Here is a 26,198-nt window from a genome sequence, read left to right as displayed (position 1 = left end):
CGAGTGCATCATTAAAACTGCTGAGCCCATCTTAACGGCTATAAAGAAAGAACTTCTTGGGAGATAACCCATGTGTTATTTTGCTACAGTACTTTGTTTTTATTTTGTGTCTTGGAAGTTGTTTACTACTGTAGCAACCTCTGCTTATCTTAGTTTTGTGTTTTGTTGTGCCAAGTGAAGCCTCTAATCGAAGGTTGATACTAGATTTGGATTTCTGCGCAGAAACAGATTTCTATCTGTCACGAATCTGGGCTGTTTTCTCTGTAGGTAACTCAGAAAAATATGCCAATTTACGTGCGTGTTCCTCAGATATGTACGCAACTTTCATTAGTTTTGAGTTTTCTGATCTGAGCAACGGAAGTATTTATTAAAAATTCGTCTTTACGGACTGTTCTGTTTTGACAGATTCTGCCTTTTATTTCGCATTGCTTCTTTCGCTGTGTTGGGTGGATTTCTTTGTTCCATTACCTTCCAGTAGCTTTGAGCAATGTCCAGAAGTGTTAAGAATGATTGTGTCACCTCTGAACATGTGAGTTTTTGATTATGTACTAACCCCTCTAATGAAGTTTATGAGAAGTTTGGTGTGAAGGAAGTTTTCAAGGGTCAAGAGAGGAGGATGATATACTATGATCAAGAAGAGTGAAAGCTCTAAGCTTGGGGATGCCCCGGTGGTTCATCCCTGCATATTTCAAGAAGACTCAAGCATCTAAGCATGGGGATGCCCAAGGCATCCCCTTCTTCATCGACAAATTATCAGGTTCCTTCTCTTGAAACTATATTTTTATTCGTTCACATCTTATGTGCTTTACTTGGAGCGTCTGTATGCTTTTATTTTTGTTTGTGTTTGAATAAATTGGATTACATCATGCTTGTGTGGGAGAGAGACACGCTCCGCTGTTGCATATGAACACATGTGTTCTTAGCTTTTAATTTTCATGGCGAAAGTTTCTTCTTCGTTAAATTGTTATATGGTTGGAATTGGAAAATGATACATGTAGTAATTGCTAAAATGTCTTGGATAATGTGATACTTGGCAATTGTTGTGCTCATGTTTAAGCTCTTGCATCATATACTTTGCACCTATTAATGAAGAAATACATAGAGCATGCTAAAATTTGGTTTGCATATTTGGTCTCTCTAAAGTCTAGATAATTTCTAGTGTTGAGTTTGAACAACAAGGAAGACGGTGTAGAGTCTTATAATGTTTTCAATATGTCTTTTATGTGAGTTTTGCTGCACCGCTTCATCCTTGTGTTTGTTTCAAATAACCTTGCTAGCCTAAACCTTGTATCGAGAGGGAATACTTCTCATGCATCCAAAATCCTTGAGCCAACCACTATGCCATTTGTGTCCACCATACCTACCTACTACATGGTATTTCTCCGCCATTCCAAAGTAAATTGCTTGAGTGCTACCTTTAAAATTCCATCATTCACCTTTACAATATATAGCTCATGGGACAAATAGCTTAAAAACTATCGTGGTATTGAATATGTACTTATGCACTTTATCTCTTATTAAGTTGCTCGTTGTGCGATAACCATGTTCCTGGGGACGCCATCAACTACTCTTTGTTGAATATCATGTGAGTTGCTATGCATGTTCGTCTTGTCTGAAGTAAGGGCGATCTACCACCTTATGGTTAGAGCGTGCATATTGTTAGAGAAGAACATTGGGCCGCTAACTAAAGCCATGATCCATGGTGGAAGTTTCAGTTTTGGACATATATCCTCAATCTCATGTGACAAAATTAATTGTTGCTACATGCTTATGCATAAAAGAGGAGTCCATTATCTGTTGTCTATGTTGTCCCGGTATGGATGTCTAAGTTGAGAATAATCAATAGCGAGAAATCCAATGCGAGCTTTCTCCTTAGACCTTTGTACAGGCGGCATAGAGGTACCCCTTTGTGATACTTGGTTAAAACATGTGCATTGCGATGATCCCGGTAGTCCAAGCTAATTAGGACAAGGTGCGGGCACTATTAGTATACTATGCATGAGGCTTGCAACTTGTAGGATATAATTTACATGATGCATATGCTTTATTACTACCGTTGACAAAATTGTTTCTTGTTTTCAAAACCAAAGCTCTAGCACAAATATAGCAATCGATGCTTTCCTCTTTGAAGGACCATTCTTTTAGTTTTATTGTTGAGTCAGTTCACCTATTTCTCTCCACCTCAAGAAGCAAACACTTGTGTGAACTTTGCATTGATTCTTACATACTTGCATATTGCACTTGTTATATTATTTTACATTGACAACTATCCATGAGATATACATGTTACAAGTTGAAAGCAACCGCTGAAACTTAATCTTCCTTTGTGTTGCTTCAATACCTCTACTTTGATTTATTGCTTTATGAGTTAACTCTTATGCAAGACTTATTGATGCTTGTCTTGAAGTACTATTCATGAAAAGTCTTTGCTATATGATTCATTTGTTTACTCATGTCATTCACCATTGTTTTGATCGCTGCATTCATTACATATGCTTACAATAGTATGATCAAGGTTATGATGGCATGTCACTCCAGAAATTATCTTTGTTATCGTTTTACCTGCTCGGGACGAGCAGAACTAAGCTTGGGGATGCTGATACGTCTCCGACGTATCGATAATTTCTTATGTTCCATGCCACATTATTGATGATATCTACATGTTTTATGCACACTTTATGTCATATTCGTGCATTTTCTGGAACTAACCTATTAACAAGATGCCGAAGTGCCGATTCTTTGTTTTGCTGTTTTTGGTTTCAGAAATCCTAGTAAAGAAATATTCTCGGAATTGGACGAAATCAACGCCCAGGTTCCTATTTTGCCCGGAAGCATCCAGAACACACGAGAACCGCCAGAGAGGGGGCACATGCCCACCAAACCCTAGGCCGGCGCGGCCAAGGGGGGGGCCCGCGCCCCCCTATAGTGTGGCCACCCCTTCGACCTCCTGACGCCGCCTCTTTGCCTATATAAAGCCCCTGGACCTAAAACCTCGATACGAAAAAGCCACGGTACGAGAAACCATCCAGAGCCACCGCCATCGCGAAGCCAAGATCTGGGGGACATGAGTCTCTGTTCCGGCACGCCGCCGGGACGGGGAAGTGCCCCCGGAAGGCTCCTCCATCGACACCACCGCCATCTCCATCACCGCTGCTGTCTCCCATGAGGAGGGAGTAGTTCTCCATCGAGGCTCGGGGCTGTACCGGTAGCTATGTGGTTAATCTCTCTCCTATGTACTTCAATACAATAATCTCATGAGCTGCCTTACATGATTGAGATTCATATGATGATGCTTGTAATCTAGATGTCGTTATGCTAGTCAAGTGAATTTTACTTATGTGATCTCCGGAGACTCCTTGTCCCACGTGTGTAAAGGTGACAGTGTGTGCACCGTGTGGGTCTCTTAGGCTATATTTCACAGAATACTTATTCACTGTTATGAATGGCATAGTGAAGTACTTATTTATATCTCTTTATGATTGCAATGTGTTTGTATCATAATTTATCTATGTGCTACTCTAGTGATGTTATTAAAGTAGTTTTATTCCTCCTGCACGGTGTAATGGTGACAGTGTGTGCATCCGTGTTAGTACTTGGCGTAGGCTATGATTATGATCTCTTGTAGATTATGAAGTTAACTATTGCTATGATAGTATTGATGTGATCTATGCCTCCTTTCTTAGCATGAAGGTGACAGTGTGCATGCTACATTAGTACTTGGTTTAGTTGTGTTGATCTATCTTACACTCTAAGGTTATTTAAATATGAACATTGAATTGTGGAGCTTGTTAACTCCGGCATTGAGGGTTCGTGTAATCCTACGCAATGTGTTCATCATCCAACAAGAGAGTGTAGAGTATGCATTTATCTATTCTGTTATGTGATCAATGTTGAGAGTGTCCACTAGTGAAAGTATGATCCCTAGGCCTTGTTCCTAAATACTGCTATCGCTGCTTGTTTACTGTTTTACTGCGTTACTACTGCTGCGTTACTACTGCTTGTTTACTGTCCTGGGCAAAGCACTTTTCTGGCGCCGTTGCTACTGCTCATACTTATTCGTACCACCTGTATTTCACTATCTCTTCGCCGAACTAGTGCACCTATTAGGTGTGTTGGGGACACAAGAGACTTCTTGCTTTGTGGTTGCAGGGTTGCATGAGAGGGATATCTTTGACCTCTTCCTCCCTGAGTTCGATAAACCTTGGGTGATCCACTTAAGGGAAAACTTGCTGCTGTTCTACAAACCTCTGCTCTTGGAGGCCCAACACTGTCTACAGGAAAATAAGGGGGCGTAGACATCAGTGTCCTTTGTGCTGCAACTCCAAGGCTTGTGCACTTAACCCGTATTTCCTCTACAACCTATGCTATTCACAGGTTCATCCAAGCCCCGTGGAGCTAAAGTGAGGAATCATCCCGTCCCTCATCGTCAAAGGGATGAAGAACAAGAAGAGATCATCTCTCCAAGGTCTACAAAGTGTCAACGAGCAGCTGCAGCCGCAGCTATGAAGAGAACCACCTCGGGACCCCTCAAGCGCATGAATGATCTCACCAAGAAGAAATTCTTGGATATCCATCGGGTCAATCCATACTTGGTTGAGAAGAATCATCGGCTGTGCCCCAACACCTACTTCTATCACCCAAATCAAGAGAGGATCTAGAATGAGGTCTATGGCAAGAAAGAGTTCAATTGCGGCCCCAATGTTCTATAAGCATGGAGAAGCTAGAATCGGAGCCCGAGTAATTTGGTGAATCACAAGAGATTTGTGAGGAGCTTGGACTTGTCCACTTGATGACGTTCACTCACGATTACTCCAGTGAGGTAATTTTCCAATTCTATGCCACGGTGGTGTTCCTTGAGGATGAGAATGGTGTCCGCTCTCTCAAATGGATGACGAAGGAGTATGTCTTGGAGGCCACACTGGAAGAGTTTGCGACGGGTATTGGTTACCAACTTACTCACAATGATATCAACTTCTTCTGGATTGATCTCCAACACAAGCCCATGAGCAAGGACAAGATAGTCAACCTCTACCTCCCCGGGCGTGCGCTTCGCGGCAGTGCATATGACCTCCTCCCTACCTATAACATCATGAACCGAATCTACCGCAACACCATCAACCCTAAGAACACCAATCATGATGAAGTTCACGGCTTCCCCGTCAATCTCCTTGTGCGCACTTAAGAGAACAAGTGTAGCGGCAAGAAATTGGATGTCATGGACTACATTTGGCATGAGATGCAAGATTGCGCCTTCCTCCGCAAGCTCCCCCAATATGCATCCTACATCATGAGGCTCATTTGCCTCAAGTGGGAGCAAGCTCGCCATGGAGACCTCCTCACTCAATGCGGACCGATCACCACTCACCGTGTGCGCAGCCCCGCCATCAAGAATGACTCACTGCCAAGGTATGGTCCCAAGGCTCCCAAGGACAAGGAAGAAGAGGAGGACGATAGGGACTCTTCGCCAAGCTCACCGCGCGCCTCAAGAAGTCCTTTCTCTTAAAGGAAGACCTCCAAGACAAGATGTATGATGCCCATATGCAAAACAAGAAGATTCATCAATGCCAAAAGGCCATGCTGACTCATTTTGGCATTCCTGTTTCCGATGGCTCCGATAACATCATCACCCCTCCCGAGGAGTGGAAATCCAAGCACAAGTGGACGAGCTCCGAAGACTCCATTCCCGAGCACAATTGGGAACACCCCTCTCCACCACCTCATGGCAAAGCTCAAGTTCAAGATGAAGACGGAGATGAAGAGGAAGGTGAAGAGGAGGACTTTGGAGATGATGAGGATTAGGAGGACGAGGAGGAGGATTGGGATGACGAGTGATATTCTTGGGACGCTAGCATGCTTTCTCTCCCTTTTTGGTGTTCCGATGCCAAAGGGGGAGAAGTTGTTCTATTAGGATGGGTATTTGCATGGGGATGCCAAGGGCTTGGTGCTTCGCTTTGGTCTTTTTGGCCTTGGCATCAATTTTATTCCTAGTTGTTCGATAAACTTTATTCGTGTTTGATACTTTGCTACTCTATTCGTGGATCTCCCGATTTGTAATAAGACTTACTATGGTAGCCTATGTTGGTTTTCGGTATTCATCTGTTGTGGATATACCATCTCTATGGAGGCATAATTGTTGGAGTTTGGGTTTTCTCAAGGCAAAGGTATGACTCATACACTCAAACTCCATGTATTGAAATATGGTTCTTCTATGTTGTGCATATGCTATATAGACATGTCAAATATCCTTGTTTCATATGTGTTTGGTTTGTATAATCTAGGGGGAGTTATGTCTCTAGATTTTGTGTATTTGTATTCAAATGCATATTCAAACTATGCACACATCTAGGGGGAGCTCCGTCTATTTATTACAAATCTAGGATCTTATCATAATATCTTGTGTTATATTGCAAATTCTTGTGTTGTCATCAAAGACGAAAAAAGGGGAGACTGAAAGAGCAAAATATATACCGCGTGTTTTGTGTGTTTGATAACAACACTAGAATAAATTTCACCATGTGCATAGTTTGCTTTGAATAGATTTGCAGGTGCACGATGCCCTCACTGAACGCATCAGGATCAGAAGACTCAAGCGTAGCTTATAGGTTTTATGGTTTTGTGTGTGTGTTGCAAGGTGATGTGGTTGGAGAGGAAAATAGGAAAAACCAGTTTCAGCTTGACCGGTACTACCGGTACCAAGAGCGGTAGTACAACTATCGCTATTGGTACCGGTCACCAGGACCGCAACAAGCTTTGCACGAGGGAAAAGCTCACAATATGTATTATGGTACCTTGACGGTACCTCGACCGGTAGTACCGCTCGCAAGCGGTACTTCCGACCAGGTACCGCTTTGGTACCGTAACTACAATCTACGAAACTACCGCCTTGGTACCGCAATGGTACTGGGAGGAATCCGGGACTCGCAGAGGCCCTACTGGTACCTGGACGGTACCGCAGTGGTAGTACCGCTTTGAGTTCCACGTGGAAGAACTGTGGGCTAATCTCGAACCCAGAACGGTAGTACTGCTTCCCAAAGCGGTAGTACCGGTCATGCGGAAACTGGACATAACGGTTGGATTCGGGGGGCCCTATAAAAGGGCCCTTCTTCTCCAGCTCGTTTAAACTCTTCGCTCTCTCCTCCATTGTTTCCGAGCTCAAAACCTTAAGGATCTCCCTCCTCATCCAACAAATCTTTCCCAAACTTTGAGGATTGGTGGAGGAGACCCCGATCTATAGTTCTACCAAGAGAGTTTTCACCAATACCATCTAGTCCTTAGTGGATCTTGGAGTTAGGGTTCCTATGGTGGGATCTTGGAAGAAGAGCTCCTATGGAGGCTAGCTTGGAGTTGTGCTATCCCCATAGGGTGTTGGGAGCCTCTGGTGTTGTGGAGCTCGCCCCACCTTGCGAAGGAACCGCCGCCTCGACCGGCTACTTAATTAGTGGAGAAGGGAAAGCTCCTTCGTGGGGCTTTCTCGAGGAACAAGGTGAGGCATTTGTGGCCGTTGAGCCTTCGTATTTCACACCTCCTCAACGCAGACGTACTCCCTCTTGTGGGAGGAACTGCGGGAAACAAATCGCGTCTCGTCTCCGCTACCCCGGTTGTCCCGACCCCTCTCTCTTACTATCTTGTTGGTTCCTTTACTTGTTGCATCGCATAGGCTCATAGTAGGATCACCCTCATCACTAAACTTGCCACCTTTACTTCCGCATCGCGCCTGAAATTGAAAAAGCTATAAAATTTGTGTAGCGACCATAGGAGAGGCGATCTAAGGACAAGGAGGAGGTGGAGGCGGCATTAGGTTTTCAGGAGGTGATGCTAGAGAGGAGAAAGAGAACACCCCAGTGAATCCAATCCCGTGCTTGTTATTCTCTTTGTTATAACCAACCTGGATTTCTCGTCATTCTTTAGAGGATCAAACTCTACGTTCTCACACTGCCCGTGACAGGAGTGCACACAAGTATATAATGACCATTGCTCCCTATGTTGAGGCCGTGACATGGTTGACAACATGCAAGCGAAAGATACCACTGGCAACCGTTAAACCGCCACCTTTGTCAATGATGTCCTCCAAATACATATACCCTCCAAAGGTGGCATCCATGATCATCGTGAACTAAGATCCTTTATTCAAATTTGCATGGATGATGTGCGACCAAATAAAGTAATCATCATTGATCAACGCGAGCCATTCCCTGCAAACCAAGCTCAAATATGCAACTGGCCATGCCAACATCCAAACCAATCCTATGTCCATGGTCATCACAAGGAAAACTCCACAATTGTATGACCCAGGGGCATGTAAGCGCTGAACCCTTTGGTATGCATGAACCCGTTGCCAACTTTTTCTCGATTCTCCACTGGTGCCAAGGACAAAGAGTCTATGTCCTATGAATCCGTATGTCGATGACAAAGACCTCGCAGGGATCGTACTATACTCGTGGATGTAATCAATGTAAATTTTCTGGTTTATCGATTAATCTGATGATGTCAGCATGAGCTGAAGTATTTCTTACATGCATGTGTGTGCTCTCCCTATAAGGGGACAACACCTAGAAACATGTCTCCCATGCATAGGGCAACCGATGCAGATCCTCAAGACATATTTTTCTTTCTGAGTTTCTTCTTCGTTTTTCTTGATTTATACTGGTTACTTATTGTTAAAATTTGTGAAGTATACTTGTTGTAAACAACTCAAAGATGACAAAATTTTGATGATCATCACAACATAATTTTTTTGAAAGATGTATTTAGTTTCCTATTCTTCTCTACCCAACAAAGAAAGAGACAAGTACAACGACACAACGATTTACCGGCAACGGTACCTTCCGGTGCCACATCTATCGTTAACTCCCTGCTTTGAGATTGGTGAGCCTTTTGGAATCTGTGTAATATAAAATTAATAATTGAAACATAAGTGAAACTTTTATGAAACTAAAGTGATACATGAAAAATGCTGTCAAACATTCTGATAAAAAGTGAAACTGATGTCGTCACTGTTGACATCACTTTGGTTTGTTTCACAATAATATTCGTGTTTCAATTATGTTTCCGATTTGTTTCATAATTTTGTGAGAGAGTTGGTCAGCACATGGTTGATGCCACTGCTGACATCACTCCGGTATGTGCAGTTGCTGTTAAAAAGAGCTTTTCGACAAGTACAATATATCACATGAGGCAGCCTCTCACCTCGCAACCAACCAATAACAAACCACATGACATATAGATAGATGATCATCCACAAAGGTACTTACTCCACACTGACGTGGACAGGAGGACCACAACTGTACTACTACTACCACACGCTCGTCCTTACTGAATTCAACATATAAACAGATCACACGGACAGAGGCTTGCACACACACAGATCATCCCCTGTTTATTCATACGCCATAACACGGAAACTAAAAAAAAAGGATATTTGTTTAGTTGTCCGGGATGAGCAGTATAGACCCTGAGGTCTTCCTGGCCTCGAGGTCGGCATGGGCGCGGGCCGCCTCGGACAATGGGTACGTGTGGTTCACGCGGATGCGCAGCACCCCGCTGGCCAGGTTGGCAAACACCTCACCTGCCGACTGGAGCAGCTCATCGCGGGTGCCCGTGTAGGTCAACATGCTGGCCGTTGTCAGGAACAGCGACTTGGGAGACAGGTCGCTGATCAAAATTGGATCGGGTGAACCTGAGGACTCCCCGAACGACACCAGGTAACCATGGACAGCCAAGGATTCCAAAGAAACCTACATACAGAAACAGATATATTGGGTGTCACTCACTATTAAAAATGTTATGCAATTAGCACTTCTTTGCAAAGTATCATTGAGAACATGTACTACAAGTTTGCAATTGAATTGAACATTCAAGGACCTACCACACCAGCCTTACCTTGTATGTATCCTTTCCAACAGAATCATAGACCACATCTACACCTTTTCCGTCTGTGATCTCCTTGACTCTCGCCACGACATCTTCCTTGATGGAAATGATCACATGGTGACATCCATCTTGAGCCGCATGCACAGCTTTCTCTTCGTTAGAGACGGTTCCGATGACCGTGGCCCCAAGTGCGTTCGCCCACTGACAAAGGAGCGAACCAACTCCACCAGCAGCGGCATGGAGCAGAATAGTGTGTCCAGGCCCAACCTGCATGGTAATCATTAACGAATATGTAGTCAAGTTCCCTGCCATGGCAATGAGGTAAATCTTGAAGTAATGTTAAGCCCTGAGCATATATTTAATATACACAAAGAAATAACATGGCATTGTTGAATGTAATTGATTAGTGTCTTCCATCAAATCAGTATTTTTTACTTTTTCCAAACTCTTTATCTAATAAAAGGCCGTGTGCATCGTCACGATGCAGAAGCCGGGGTACACCCCCATTTCGAAAAAAAATGATCAAATCAGTATTTTGTTGAACTGTCTAGAGCATGCATTTCACATGGCATCGGAGGTACACGATCTTGGGTTCAAATCCTAGCCACCGCGGTATTTAAAATAAATATTTGCAGCCTCCCCAATAAAATATCTAACCATACACGTCTAAGCTCCATGCGAGACCCAAAAGGATAGAAGTACATTTTTGAAGCTATATGCTAGCTACCAGCAAGAAAATTGAAATACTATCATACTAGATTGCATATAATAACAAATAGATGCATGCGTATATAGCATGCTACCCATGAGATATATGCTGAGACCGAACGGAGTGGTTATTTGAATGAAGCAACTTACAAACGGGTGGTGAGAAACGCGAGGAAACAAGAAGGCTGGATTATACCTTAAATACACGGCGGATCAAAACATGGACAGTCATCCCCTTGAGCAAGATAGCAGCCACAGTGTTACGATTGATTGAAGACGGGACAGGGACGGCGACACTGGCCGGTATGATCTGTTCTTCAGCGTAGGAACCCATAGGCATGCCGGCGTACGCGACAACGTCCCCGACTTTCATGCCAGTGATGCCAGGCCCTACGGCGGTCACCACGCCAACAGCTTCCATACCTGGATCACAGATCATGAAGCTTAGACCGTAGAACTGAAACATCAGTACAAGCAACACTCCAATTGTCTGTAGTATATGTCTGGCATGATAAATTGATAATACGACGGGCATCAGTTTTGGAGCAATAAACTGAACTGAAATATTTTGGACCTATGATCAGTAGTACTCTGTACGTAGTGTTTGCTAGCATTTACTAAACCTCAAGCTAGGTACCGGGCAAGTGTTTCTTCAATTTTACAGGCGTTACTCTCGGAAGCACCATCAGTTCAGTACTTCAGTTGAACAATGTAATTTCTTTTTAAGTCTGCGTTGCTCTGCTGTACCGGGTGTGAAGGGGAGGGGCGCGGAGTAGACCCCCTTGCGGAAGTAGACGTCGATGAAGTTGACGCCGACGGCGGTGTTCTTCACCCGGATCTCCCCGTCTTTGGGCTCCCCCACATGCACCTCCTCCCATCGCATCGCGTCGGGGCCGCCCACCTCGTGGACCCTAATGGCCTTCACCATCTCCGCTGGAGTGTCGAGGGTGGAGGAGCTGAGGCGGCAGGGAGCAGGAGGAGCACTGGTGGAAAAAAGGGCTTTGGTCGCGGTTGGCAACTGCCATTAGTCGCGGTGGCGCAACCGCGACCAAAGCTGCGCGACTAAAGGCCCCCCCCTTTAGTCGCGGTTCCTTACGAACCGCGACTAAAGGCCCGTCCACGTGGGCCGCAGGCGAGCGCCAGGGCGGAGGACCTTTAGTCGCGGTTCTTCTGGCCAGCCGCGACTAAAGGCCTCCGCAGGGTTTAGGGTTTTAGCCCCCCTCCCCCTAAATCTGGTTTCTTTTTAATTTGTATTATTTTATTTCTTTTGGGTTTTAATTCTGAAGGAGTTTCACATATTTAGGCCAACCGCGACTAAAGGCCTCCGCAGGGTTTAGGGTTTTAGCCCCCCTCCCCCTAAATCTGGTTTCTTTTTAATTTGTATTATTTTATTTCTTTTGGGTTTTAATTTTGAAGGAGTTTCACATATTCTACGGTACTGTATACATACATGCATATGAATGTACAATTTCAAACAAATTTGAAATTAGAACCAAAAAGAATTCAAGAGGAATATACAATATATATTCAATATCGGATGACCATATACAATATATATTCAATATCGGATGACCATATACAATTTTGAACAAGTTAGTTACAAATTCTGGTGCATATAAAGTTCTACGTCATCGTAATAGTGTTCTCCTTTAGGATCGATGACTTCCCTCGCCAACCATCCAGCTAGTTCCTCTTGAAGTGGTCGGAAGCGAGCTTCTGGACTAAGCGTCTTCCGGAGGTTATTCCTCAGGATGTTGTTCTCACACGTCTGGTCCCGCTCATTGCAGTATCTCCGGATCCTCTCACAAACATAGTATCCACATAGGTTGGTCCCCGGTGGCTGAGTATCCCCAGTCGTCCGCACTGCCATTTTAAAATGTAGCTCTTTTTTGAATTCACCGACCTTGGTATCTACGAACCGTCTCCAAACCCTACGAGGCAAAGAAAATTAAATAAACAAGAGAGTTATTAATTAGTTACTTGATATTAGGAAATGATGAACGAAATAGGCCGATCGATATAGAGCGCAAATGAATGAAAATAATTACTTTTGCATCATTTTTCTCATGTCGCCCCAAAGCGCCGGATCCATATTCAGAGAGTCGTGGACGAGAACTGAGGAGGTCTGAACTTTAATTACCATAAGAATCCAGTGGAACCTGCGGACACGATACATGCACAGTCATGCATAACTCATCGATTAGCCACATACCATGCATGGAGTAAACAAAAGAGAATGTGCTCAAGACAGAAACACTCACCCAAAATGGTAAGGAAATAGAATATCACTTTTCTGTTGCTGTTTTCTAATAAACCGCCACAGGTCATCCTCCACGTCGGCGGGGTGGTGTTCTAACACATGTGAATTAACGATGTGTGGGTCAATGAACCCAACATCATGGATGTTCCTTATTCGCATTTCCCGCTTCTTCATTCTGCATAATAGCGTACACAACAAGATAGTTAGGACAGTGCAGGCAATGAACGAGATGGGGTAGAAATTAATAAATCACTTACAGAACGTAGCAACTGATGATAGATTTGTCGAGGTCGCGCAGATTGAACAGCTGGAACAATTCACTCAGAGGAATTTGTACCCAGTAATGTTTGAAGTGATGCTCATATCTAACTTCCGCATAGATATAGTCTTTGGCGTTTTTATGTTTTATGTAACCCTTGTACCAATTTAGCAGACCTAGCATTTGTCGAGGTAGATCCCCTTCCTGCGCAGGCTCGACGAGAGGGCCATTCTTCACATATGTAAATACTACGTCCTTCATTGGCGCCTCATCAAGGCCTAGCAGTGCACGAAGAGTGATACCTAACTCGGCCGCTTGTTCTCTGGCACTCGTTACAGTCAATCCATGTGCTGCCGCAGCTGCTATGATATCGGGGGCATCCGGATCGGCGGCTTGCACTATGAGCGGGGCGATCGATTGTTTACTTTGTTCCCCGAGCTGGGCAACTTCTTTCCCCCTTTCTAATTTTGACTCGGCCTCGTCCTTCACGGCTTTCTTCTCCGCCAACTCTTTCCTGTTCTTGAACGCGAGTGCTTGCCTACGAAGTTCACGTAAATAGTCGTCAGGCAGATTCTTCGCGGCTTGGGACGGTGTGTTCAAAAATGACTTAGCCCACTGCTTTTCCTTGTCAGAATATACTGGCTTGGGCTCGCCCTCTATTTTCTTCTTGACGCCCGCCTTCCATTTCTCTAAATCAGCAGCCGCGCCCGCCTCGACTTCCTCGGCACTACTTTCCCAAGGCCTCGTGGGGAGAGGCTTCAGTGATACCTCCGGTACCTTTGTTTTCTTAGGTACGTAAGGGTCCGGGTTAATAACCCAGGACTGCTTCTGCTTCTTCGCCGGAGGTGGATTGGGGGGCGGTACCGGTGTCTGATCACCCGCCGGACGAGGACTGGGGGGCGGCGGCGTGGGCTGACGTGAATGAGGTGTATTAGGTGAAGCACCACCGCCACCGTCACCGCCACCGCCACCGTCACCGCCACCGCCACCGCCACCGTCACCGCCACCGCCACCACCACCACCGTACGGGGGTGGACTTGTTGGCGCCTCGCCTGGAAACTTGATAAATTTCTTCGCCATAGAATGAATCGGCGCTTGACATCTCCAAGTCTTTTCACCCCTTCAGGTGTAGCAATGTCAATGTCCAGGTCCTCAAACCGTTGGACTATCTCCTCCACCGTCACACGAGCATAGCCATCTTGAATGGGGTTGTTGTGGTGGAGTGCTCCAGGTGGTAAAGCACTGCCGATGGCTACCTTCATGGACATGTTCCCGATAGGATAATACAGATGACATGCTTTCATCTCCTTTATATCGTCCACGGGGTAGCGAGGAGGCTCCGGTGCAGTAATTTCGACCACCAGAGGCTCCGGTGCAGTAATTTCTATCGTCGGTGCACCAGCCGGTGAGGCCTCCGTGGAAGCCACGCTGCTTCTTCTCTGCTGGCTTCCGAGATCCATTGGATGATCTTCAGCATGCTGCGCCCGAGCTGCATCTCTTTCGGCGACTAGTACACTCACGGTTTTCTTCATCACATCCATTTCAGTTACCAACTTCGCCACAACATCTGCATCCCGATCCATCTTTCTCTTACGGCTTCTGTAACCGTACGGGTCATCGTTCCGGGGAACCCTATTTTCCACGGAATGGGCCCCATGCCTCGTATACGTCCTCCGTGTTCAGGATTCCCGAGGGCTTTTGTCGTGGCGTCGTTCTCTCTGTTGAACCTGATCCTCCCTCTTGAGCCTCCTCATTGCCTCAATAAGCTTTTGGGTGGGTGTAATTATTTTGCCCGATAAACACACTCCCCTGTCTCCGGGTTCAGCGATCCCCCATGCCCGTACCACCAGCTTTTGGCCCTTGGGTCCCATCCCTCCGTACCTGGACGGATTCCTCGCGCCCTCAGCTCGTTCTCCATCTTCTCCCACTTAGGCTGCCAAAAGCGATACCCTCCTGGCCCCATTTTATGATTGTACTCCTTCTTGGCCGCATTTTCCTTATTTTTTCTCGATAGTTCAAGGAATCGCTCCGATTTCTTTTGCTTCACAAATTCTGGCCAATCATGTTGCAGTTTCTCATATTGTCCTATGAAATCCGGAGTCTTGCCCTGGTTGACAAAGTCATGGGCTAGATTTTGCTTGTATTTCCGGAATGCGTTGGCCATCCTAGAAAGAGCGAACTGTTTGACTAGCTTGCGCCTCTCCTTGTTTTCCGCAATCTTGTTACCCTCCTCATCGTATTTGCGGTATTCCGGAGGTAGAACGAAATGTTCCATAAGCTTGTTGAAGCAATCTTTTTTTTCTCTCTTATCGACAAAAGTGAAACCAACACGTGCCTTCTTTGGCTCATTCCACTCCTGGCGGGTGATCGAGACGTTGTCTCTAACAACGGCTCCGCATTGGCTGACAAACTTGGTGGCGTTCTTGCTGGGCTCCAGCGGCCTGCCGGTTGCTTCATCGACAACATCGATGGTGCATGTTTCTCCTGCTTTCATCGTCTTGGTTGCGCCACGCTTTGACGACGTACTCGATTTTTCGACGATCCGCCGAGGGCTAAAATAAGAAAGAGAGTCGCGCGCGTTAGTACACACACATTTATTCAAATCGCTTAGTTGTATCACCGTACGCTCAATATGTATATATATATATATACCTCGGCGCCGGAGGTGGTTGCTACTTCCAATTGAAGATCGTCGTTTATCGACGTTTCTTCGGCATCATCTGCTTGCTGACGGCGCCCTTCATCTTCACACTCAAGGTTCAGATAAGAAGAGATATCATCTTCTTCTTCTCCGGTCGGCACATATGGAATATCGCCTTTTATGATGCCGAACATATGGTCTTCAGCGTCCGGATCATAGTTGTCCAGAATCGGGTCAGCTCTATCGTCCGCCATATGTCAGTCCTGAAAACATGTAGTCAAAACAAATTAATTAAGTGAAGAAGGGGTGGTGGCGGTGGCAAAAGGGCGGTGGCAAAAAGGAGGGGGCCGGCGAGCTGGAAGGGGTTGGGAGAGGGTGTCGCGGAAGAGCGCGAGACGGGGCGGTAGACGACGGCGTCACGGAGAGGGAGGCGTATGCGGAGGGGGCGACGAGGGGCTCGCTCCCCCCTCAGTATACGCGCGCGGTGGCGGTGGTGAAAGGGCGGTGGCGAAAGGGCGGTGGCGGTGCCGAGGACACATAACCCTCGCGCGGTGGTTAAGTTATGTGTCCTCGGCGCCCTAGTGCGTGTGTGTGGCACGCCGTCCTAATGCGTGTGTGTGGCGCGCGCCCCCGGCCGGCCTTCGGGCCTCCGTCTCCCCCCTAGATCTAGTACGTGTTCAAAAAAGATGACCTTCTCTTCTTTGGTCAGAGCGTAGCTGGCACGACCTTGAAACCGTTCCGGATGCTGGTCATCAGGGTCTTTCAAACTTTGCTGGTCCTGCCGTGCTTCCTTTGTATCATTTGACTTCCCATACACGCCCAAGAAGCTTAGGATGTTCACGCAAATATTCTTCGTAACGTGCATCACGTCGATTGCAGAGCGGACTTCTAGGACTTTCCAATATTCTAGCTCCCAGAATATAGATTTCTTCTTCCACATGGCTACGTGCCCGTCAGCTCCCTTCGGAACTGATTGTCCGCCAGGACCCTTTCCAAAGATGACTTTCAAACCCTTGACCATATCAAATACCTCAGCACCAGTGTGTTCCGCAGGCTTCGGCCGGTGATCTGCCTTGCCGTTGTAATGCTTGCCTTTCTTTCTTACTGGATGACCTTTCGGAAGAAATCGACGATGCCCAAGGTACACGTTCTTCTTACAATTTGGCAAATGTACACTTTCAGTCTCATGTAAGCAGTGCGTGCATGCATTGTATCCCTTATTTGACAGTCCCGAAAGGTTACTAAGAGCAGGCCAATCGTTGATGGTTACGAAAAGCAACGCTCGTAGGTCAAATTCCTCTTCTTTGTGCTCATCCCACACACGGACACCAGGTCTGCCCCACAGCTGTAAAAGTTCATCAACTAATGGCCTTAGGTACACATCGATGTCGTTGCCGGGTTGCTTCGGACCTTGGATGAGCACTGGCATCATAATGAACTTCCGCTTCATGCACAACCAAGGAGGAAGGTTGTAGATGCATAGAGTCACGGGCCAGGTACTATGGCTGGAGCTCTGCTCGCCAAAGGATTCATGCCATCCGTACTTAGACCAAATCTTATGTTCCTTGCGTCAGCTGCAAAATCTTTGAACTCTCTGTCGATCTTTCTCCATTGCGTTCCATCTGCGGGGTGTCTCAACTCCCCGTCCGACTTACGGTCCTCTTTGTGCCATCGCAACAACTTGGCATGCTCTTTGTTCCTGAACAGACGTTTCAACCGTGGTATTATAGGAGCATACCACATCACCTTGGCGGGAACCCTCTTCCTGGGTTTCTCGCCCTCAACATCGTCACCAGGGTCATCGCCTCTGATCTTATAACGCAATGCAGTGCATACTGGGCATTCATTCAAATTCTCGTATTCACCGCGGTAGAGGATGCAGTCGTTGATGCATGCATGTATCTTCAGAACCTCTAAACCTAGAGGGCAGACAACCTTCTTTGCTTCGTACGTAGTGGCGGGCAACTCGTTATTCTTTGGAAACATATTCTTCAACATTTTCAGCAAGTTTTCAAATGCCGAGTCAGCTACACCTGCCTGTGCCTTCCATCTCAGCAAATCCAGTGTGCAGCCCAGCTTTTTCAGACCATCATCGCATCCGGTACAGCGCCTTCACCTGATCCTCTAACATGCGATCCAAATTCTCCCTCTCTTTTTCAGTTTCGCAGCGTCTCCGTGCATCAGCAATGGTCCGACCAAGATCATCAACGGGATCATCACGTGCCTCTTCTTCACCTTCCCCTTCACCTTCCCCTTCACCTTCAGCATCCTCCATGAAAGTATCACCGAAATGAGCAAGATAGCTTTCATCGATGAAATCATCCCCTTCTTCATCTTCTTCCATTATAACCCCTCTTTCTCCATGCTTGGTCCAACAATTATAGCTTGGCATGAAACCGTGCCGAAGCAGGTGCATGTGAACATCTCTTGAGGAAGAGTAACCCTTCTGATTCTTACATTTAACACATGGACAGATAACAAAACCCTCCTGCTTGTTCGCATTAGCCACTACGAGGAAATCTTTCAAACCCGCACTGAACTCGCCGGAGAGTCGGTTACCGTACATCCATTGTCGATTCATCTGCATTATTATAATATAAAATATATAATTAACCATCATGCATTTGTTAAACTAACTAGCTACAAACAATATAAATTAAACAATGAACTACACACACATGCACATTTTATCAACGACACATCAAAGGTTCAAGTTGCTAACCGCGATCGAGGAGGAAAAAATAAATGAGAAAGCTCAAGTGTGGCTCCAACACTTCATATCATGTTTGTTTCATGCTCTTGGGGCATTTCATCAAACACCTTATGTGCATAAGAGGAACCAAAAGCAAACCTAACACCCACTTGTGAGCTTGTGAAGAGAATGGCACCAAATGGCTAAGTGTTGGCTGCTGGATGGGTATATATAGGGGAGGGGCTTTAGTCCCGGTTGGCCTGGCCAACCGCGACTAAAGGCCTTCGGGCACCTTTAGTCGCGGTTGGCCTGGCCAACCGCGACTAAAGACCCCCCACGTGCACCGGCTGGCCACCGAGCGCCCTGGGCCCAGGCCTTTGGTCGCGGTTCTCCTCCCGAACCGCGACTAAAGGTACCATTTGTCGCGGATCCTGCAGCATCGCGACTTATGGGGCTCACCCGAAGCCTGTTTTTCCACCAGTGGAGGTCACCAGTTGAGGTTGAGGGTGGAAAGGAGAGGAGCGGCAGGAGGGTATAAGAAGGAGGGAGATCGAGTCTGACTCTGATGATGAGAGCATGGGCGTCATGGATTACGAGTTTTCACGACGCCGACCTCCCCGTCTATTCTTTGACCATCCTTGTAAATGTGAATTTGATAAGCATTGACAGCTGCACCACATTACAGAACATCGGTCAACGGACGACTTTGTTGCAAACTTCAACTATTCACAGAGTCGCGACTCATATGTCACTCTCAATTGCAGAAAATGCACTGCCCGACTTCAACTCCAGAAGCGATCTTCGTCATCTGAAAGTTCTAAAATACTGCGTTCGAAACGGCCGTTGTGTCGCTCTCATGAGGGCGATCAGAACCCTAGCGCCGCCATCCCGCCTTCTCGGGAGTGCGACTGGGTAATCTGGTCCCTGTTCAATTTGGTTGGGAAAATGTATCAAAGCACTTTAAAGGGGAAAAAATCACTAAGGATTGACAGATGATATCGCCATAGCATGGCTTATCTTTCTGTCCCGTTGCTTCTAAGTCTATATGACCAGCTGGCATGGTCATCCATGGTCAAGACTGTGAGCCTACATGTTCGAACCTATGTGAGACATGTCTGAAACACTTCTAAACACTGATCGTCAGCGGGACACGTTCTCAAGATTTGTGAAACCAAAAGAGCAAGTTTGGAAGTTTTGTGAAACCACATGCCATTGGGTGCTGTTATTTTTCCGCTTTCGTGGTCGTTATTTTTTCTCCTTTTCAGGTCGGGTGGTTAGCTCGAGTTGGAGGCTACCCCGTAACCCGAGTTCCAGTCTCATCTTACACGGATTTGCTGCTCACAACTTCTCTATAAGAACATGCCCTGGGAGCTACTGTCCATGGTCTCGTTTTGTTTCCTTCTCTTCCCCACGTGCGCTCGTTCACGCAGTCAACCATAAACGACACCGCCACCACCCCTCCTCCCACCTCCAGTTCGGCCGCTCCCACCCCCATATTGTACCGACTACCTATCCCTTCCTCTCCAGTCCTGGACACCTCCAGCCCTACCTCCTGTGCCGGCCACTCCTCCCCTCATTCCAGTTCACCGCATCCCGGCCGCCACTCCCCTTGTCTGAGACGTTGTTCCCCATCAAGTGTCGCGATGATGCCTCCCACTTCGCGGAGGTGCTGCTTTGGAGGGCCAGCCATGAGGCACTCCTTTGCTTCAGTGGAGGAGCAGCGACCTCGCCTACGACAGCTATTGGAGGCAGATCCGGGAGCGTATTGTGGCAGTGGAAAGAGGAACATCCAGCCATCGATGGTGGTGAAAATTAGCAAGAGCAAGCAATTCCATGGCAGTAGGCGATTTCACGGAAGAAGCCAACACTACTAGGAAACAGCCTATAGCCGCAAACGCTATTGCCGACGCGCCAAAAAAGGTGCCCGCCGGTGCTAAATACTACCGGTGCACCAGAAAAAGGTGCCCGCCAGTGCTAAATACTATCGGCGCACCATGTTTCGGGCACGCCGGTGATGCCCAAATACTGCCGGGGCAGCAAAAAAGTAGCGCGCCGGGGACAAGGTTTGAATAGATCCGGGCCAGATCGAAAAACCGATGCCCCTTACAACAGGCGCACCAACATGGTGGTGCCCAGGAGGTAAGTGGAGCTCATGTGTTATGTGATCTAGTTTTAAGAAAAATTAACAAACATGAATTTCGAAATTTTTTTTTTTTGCAAAATGGCTTCCATGTTTCAGTAAAATGGGATTTCTGGTTGGATACGACCTCCAACGGGAAAACAAATTATAGAAAAATGCCACATCTGATTTCAACATCCTTCTTCCATTTAGACAATTTTTAGATTCCTCAATTTCAAAAAGGAAAAAAGAGTTTTTTTTCAGGTTTTAGAGAAAGTTGCAAAAAATAAAAATAAAATAGTGCGCCGGTGGTAACCTAGCTAGGGTAAATAGTCCAACGGCGACTCGCCTTCTCTCTCTTCTCCCCACTTCTTTTCACTTATCCTTCTCCTTCTCTTCTTCTCCTCCTCCTCCTCCTCATCCTTCTCTCCTCCTCCTCCTCCTCCTCCTCATCCTCTCTTGCTCCTCCCTACTCCTTTGTATCCATCCATCCCGTGCGCACCTCCTCAAGATACTTGTCGGCGAAGAAGCTCCTCTCACTCCGGTGACCACCCTCCGGTGATCTTCTCCACGACCACCTCCTCTCACTCCAGCGAGCCCTCTCCGACGAGCTTCTCCGCGACCACCTCCTCTCACTCTGGCGACTACCTACTCTCTAGCCTTCAACGAAGACGCCCACGACCATGCAAATGACCACGCCATGCATCTCCCACTAAAGTCGACTTAGATCTCGATCTAGATCATCCTTTTTTTTGAATCCTAGCAAATATACCGCCAGCGCACTAGGCTGGTGCGCCGGCGATAAATCAAGTTACTGCCAGTGCACCAGATGGTGCGTTGGCGATAGGACGTTACCACCAGCATGTTCTAACAAACGGGGTCTGGTGCTTCGGCGATAAGCCAAATAGGTGCCCCGACAATAGCATGTTTCCTAGTAGTGTGAGCGGGTAGTAAAGGCGTGATCTAGATACCCCCCACCGCTGATTTCCTCCGCACCTGAATTCCCTAACCGCACACCGGCACGTCACTCTCACTAGCAATGGAGGTGGCGTTGCTGACTGGCATGGTGGTTGTGGCAGCTGCCAAGTAGGTTGCATGAGCTTGTCGCGACAACGACCTTTGTGAAGGATGCAGCGACTGCCAAGGAGGTGGTTGGGCGACATCGACTTCGCGGTGTTATATGCTACAAAGGCGATGATGAGAGGGGAGGCGGGAGCCGCGAAAGTGATCGATGTGGTGGCGGCAATGCAAAGCTTCCAAGAAGCGTATGTTCCATCTAGTTTAAAAAACAAGATCCACCAGGGAGTGAGGACGTCGGTTCATCAGCAGCCTCCCAAACCACCTCCTCGGTATTGTCATCTCTCTTCTCGCCACCAAGGAAGGTGTTCGTATGCAGGCCGTCTCTCACCGATGGCTTCGGCTTTGGTGCTCCGCACCCTACAACCTCATGGTGGACCGTTGTAAGGGTACATTGGCCCTATGCGTGATTTTGGTAAATAATGACAATCCCTATTCAGTAATCCTTTCATTAGGTTTATATGAAGGGATATTCCGTAGGTAATGCTTGTAGTCCATTTGTTTGATTCAAGTGAGGATGCCACGAAGGTAAAGATTTAATAACTTGAGCTTTTCCATCAAGATCATTGATTTGAAGAGATAAATATGATATGATCAAGAAGAAGAAATAAAGATGGAGTTCTTGTGTGGAACTAAACTTAGCGATTATCTAGCTTATGTGTTTACAATGGATGATCAAACTAGGTGGACCATTGAGTAAATCTCGGTGCTACGACAATGGTTAAATTAACGAAAAGGGATGTGCTACGTGCCCCCTATGCCTCAGTCATATGGTTCTACCAATAAGTTGTGTTGTGTACACGACATAATATGACCCAAGTTCTTAGACAGAAGAACATATTCCAAAGTGATTCCTGAGAATGTCACTGAACACGAGTTAACTATATTTTTCAGTGTCTACTGAGAACTGAGAATAGATTTCTCATCTGTAAAGGATAGTAAACTTAACCATAAATGTTACGCTAGTGCAAATTGTGGCACTAACCTAGAAGATTGGAGATCCCATACCAATAAAGCCTTAAGTTGAAAGAAGAATGGCAAGATATCTGATATGGGGTGGCTTTTGGACACCTCCTCCTCAAGACCGACATGCCCTCCTCGTGGCTCAATGACACGAGCTCGGGCCAAAGCCATACACCAAGAGGTCAATTCGCTCCTTTTCACGTATACATTTGATACCGCATTGGAACTTCCGCCCCAACCGGAACTTCCTCCCCCAGAGGCCGGAACTTCCGCCTATACGCGTTTCAGCATGAAACTGCATGTGTTTAGCTTTGACTTACCCCTTCGGCCCTTCTACTATAAATAGCCTTGTTGGCTTAGATCTAGGGTTACACTTGTTTTGAGATTAGATATGAGCTTTGCTCCTTCCTATGGGAAACCCCTCCAGATCTGAATCTATGGAGTGTATCACGAATCTTCTGAGGAATTGGTCTCTTCCATTCTAGGAATTCTAGTGTTTGTGGATCTTTTGCTTCCTGCAATTCTATCTATTTACACTCTTTTCCTCTTTGGAAATCTACCAATTGCTTGCCAATCTTTTGTGAGGAATTCTACTCCTTGTGGGTCTTTGCCTTGCAATTCTATTGGGTTGGTGTATCGGGCCGACGAAGAACAATCTTCGATCCCCTCCGCTTTCCACCCGTGTTCTTCGTGTTCCTCACCCCGTCCGCCAAATCCGTGAAGATCGGGACTCCCCTAGGGTTCAACCCTTATCAACATCGAAGTTGCACACAATGCGATGTTGATTAAATCTATTTTTGATAGTTTGGCTGAGAAAGTTTGAGTTTCAGCTGAGTGTGTTTTCTAGTGTACATGACTATGTGAAAGTCCAGTTGAGCGAACAAATATCATTTTAAACATATAAAAACAAAGTCTCACTCTACTGCCAAACATATACTACAACATTATCATGTGATGATGGAATAATGACGAATAAGGTGACATTAACAATTTGCAAAGAACATACAGATCTGAATGGTCCAGACCGTTAACAAAAAGCATGATTAGTAACAAATGCAACTAGATTATTTGTACTCTAGTGCAAGTGGTAGACTGTTGGAGATATGCCGTAGAAGCAAATAATAATGAGTGTTTTATTATCATATCTCATTAGTTCATAACAATTTTTATGCCATATTATAACTTTATTAATCGGAAACATCGTGTGGTATGTAAACAAACCAGAGCCCCTAGTGGGCCTGTGTGCAAACTAGATCATTGGTCAACCGACAATTGAGGTTTCCCGATCATGGACATTTATGTCAATTGACAATAGGATCATATCATTGATTGAATTATATGCTGGACATACCCAATATAAGTATTGTAACATAGTCAAGTTACAAAGTTCATCGTTGCGTCAATCATGGAAACTTAGTAAGTAACTCCTTAGGCCGTGAGATCATATCTAATCACTATCACTGGAGGCTATCTTGACTGCATCAGCCGTCACACCGTAGCAGGATGATCATAAAGGTGTCTCTCAGGTATTCTGAATGGGTATGTTGAGGCGTATGTATCAAGATCAGGATTTGTTCATCCGCGTGACAGGAAGATTGTAGGGATTCGTAGCATAGAAAACAAAAAAATTCCTACCGCGAGAACGAAATCCAAGCCAAGATGCAATCTAGTAGACGGTAGCAACGAGGGGATAACGAGACTAACCCTTGAAGATTTCCAAAGCCTACGAGATTCGTTGTTGCAGAAGATTATCACTTGCCGCTTTCAAAAGCGCGTAGAAGATCTTGACGGCGCCACAATCGGGCAGCACCTCCGTACTCGGTCACACGTTCGGTGTTGATGAAGACGTCCTTCTCCCCGTTCCAGCAGGCAGCGGAAGTAGTAGATCCTCCTTGGAATCCCGGCAGCACGACGGCGTGGTGGCAGTGGTGGTGGAGTTCTCCGACGGAGCTTCGCTAAGCGTATGCGGGAGAGGTGGTGGAGGAGGGCGGCTAGGGTTTGGGGAGAGGGGGGGCGCCGGCCACTATAGGGGGCGGCCAAGACTTTGGTGTGTCCGGCCCCCTCCCCTTGCTCCTCATTATATAGGTGGAACCCCCAAGTGTTGGACTACAAGTCTTCGAATAAGACCCCAACCCAAAAACTTCCATATGGTGGGAAACCTACCCAAGGAGGGACTCCCACTCAAGGTGGGATTCCCACCTTCCCTTGGAAAGGGGGTGGCCGGCCACCTATGGTGGAAGTCCACCTGGGACTCCACCCCCTTAGGGTTGGCCGGCCATGCTAGTTGGAGTCCCTTCGGGACTCCGCCTTCCATAGTGATTTCTTCCGGACTTTTCTAGAACCTTCTAGAACCTTCCATAAATGCACCGGATCATTTTCAAACTTATAAAAATGACTTCCTATATATGAATCTTATTCTCCGGACCATTCCGGAACTCCTCGTGATGTCCTGGATCCCATCCGAGAGTCCGAACAAAACTTCGAACTCCATTCCATATTCCATATCTACTTAAACGACATCAAACCTTAAGTGTGTCACCCTACGGTTCGCGAACTATGCAGACATGGTTGAGACCTCTCTCCAACCAATAAACAATAGAGGGATCTGTAGATCCATAATGGCTCCCACATATTCAACGATGACTTAGTGATCGAATGAACCATTCACATACAATACCGATTCCCTTTGTCACGCGATATTTTACTTGTCCGAGGTTTGATCATCGGTATCTCTATACCTTGTTCAACCTCGTCTCCTGACAAGTACTCTTTACTCGTACCGTGGTATGTTGTCTCTTATGAACCATTCATATGCTTGCAAGCTAATTAGACGACATTCCACCGAGAGGGCCCAGAGTATATCTATCCGTCATCAGGATGAACAAATCCCACTGTTGATCCATATGCCTCAACTCATACTTTCCGGATACTTAATCCCACCTTTATAACCACCCATTTACGCATGGCGTTTGATGTAATCAAAGTACCTTTTCGGTATAAGTGATTTACATGATCTCATGGTCGAAAGGATTAGGTAACTATGTATCGAAAGCTTATAGCAAATGAACTAAATGACGTGATCTTATGCTACGCTTAATTGGGTGTGTCCATTACATCATTCACATAATGATATAACTTTGTTATTAATAACATCCAATGTTCATGATCATGAAACTATGATCATCTATTAATCAACAAGCTAGTTATACAAGAGGCTTACTAGGGACTCCTTGTTGTTTACATAACACACATGTATCAGTGTTTCGGTTAATACAATTATAGCATGATATATAAACATTTATCATAAACACAAAGATATATAATAACCACTTTATTATTGCCTCTTGGGCATATCTCCAACAGTCTCCCACTTGCACTAGAGTTAATAATCTAGATTACATTGTAAGGTACCTAACACCCATGGCATTCTGGTGTTGGTCATGCTTTGCCCTAGGGAGAGCTTTAGTCAACGGATCTGCTACATTCAGATCAGTGTGTACTTTGCAAATCTTTACTTCTCCATCTTCGATGTATTCTCGAATCGAATGATGATGCAGCTTGATATGCTTCAGCCTCTTGTGTGACCTTGGTTCTTGTGCATTGGCGATG

At 46.1% G+C, this 26,198-nt stretch overlaps 2 protein-coding genes across 2 annotated transcripts; both read right to left on the bottom strand.

The window, feature by feature from the left end:
- Positions 1 to 9,195: 9,195 nt before the first annotated feature.
- On the bottom strand, positions 9,196 to 11,553 carry LOC127297655 (uncharacterized). The gene is made up of 4 exons (XM_051327970.1): positions 11,326 to 11,553; positions 10,775 to 11,001; positions 9,880 to 10,137; positions 9,196 to 9,734 (listed from the first exon to the last, which is right to left on the bottom strand). Exons 1-4 carry the CDS (start codon positions 11,504 to 11,506, stop codon positions 9,423 to 9,425), a joined length of 978 nt encoding a protein of 325 aa, XP_051183930.1. The 5' UTR covers positions 11,507 to 11,553; the 3' UTR covers positions 9,196 to 9,422.
- Positions 11,554 to 11,998: 445 nt separating this feature from the next.
- LOC127349338 (uncharacterized) lies at positions 11,999 to 20,062 on the bottom strand. The gene is made up of 5 exons (XM_051375071.2): positions 19,980 to 20,062; positions 13,096 to 13,824; positions 12,840 to 13,013; positions 12,627 to 12,737; positions 11,999 to 12,509 (listed from the first exon to the last, which is right to left on the bottom strand). The coding sequence occupies exons 1-5, from the start codon at positions 20,060 to 20,062 to the stop codon at positions 12,176 to 12,178; spliced, it is 1,431 nt and encodes a 476-aa protein (XP_051231031.2). The 3' UTR covers positions 11,999 to 12,175.
- Positions 20,063 to 26,198: the final 6,136 nt, after the last annotated feature.

Source organism: Lolium perenne, chromosome 4 (genome assembly GCF_019359855.2).
Source record: "Lolium perenne isolate Kyuss_39 chromosome 4, Kyuss_2.0, whole genome shotgun sequence".
Taxonomy (NCBI): Eukaryota; Viridiplantae; Streptophyta; class Magnoliopsida; order Poales; family Poaceae; genus Lolium; species Lolium perenne.
This window is presented reverse-complemented; position numbering and strand designations above follow the sequence as displayed.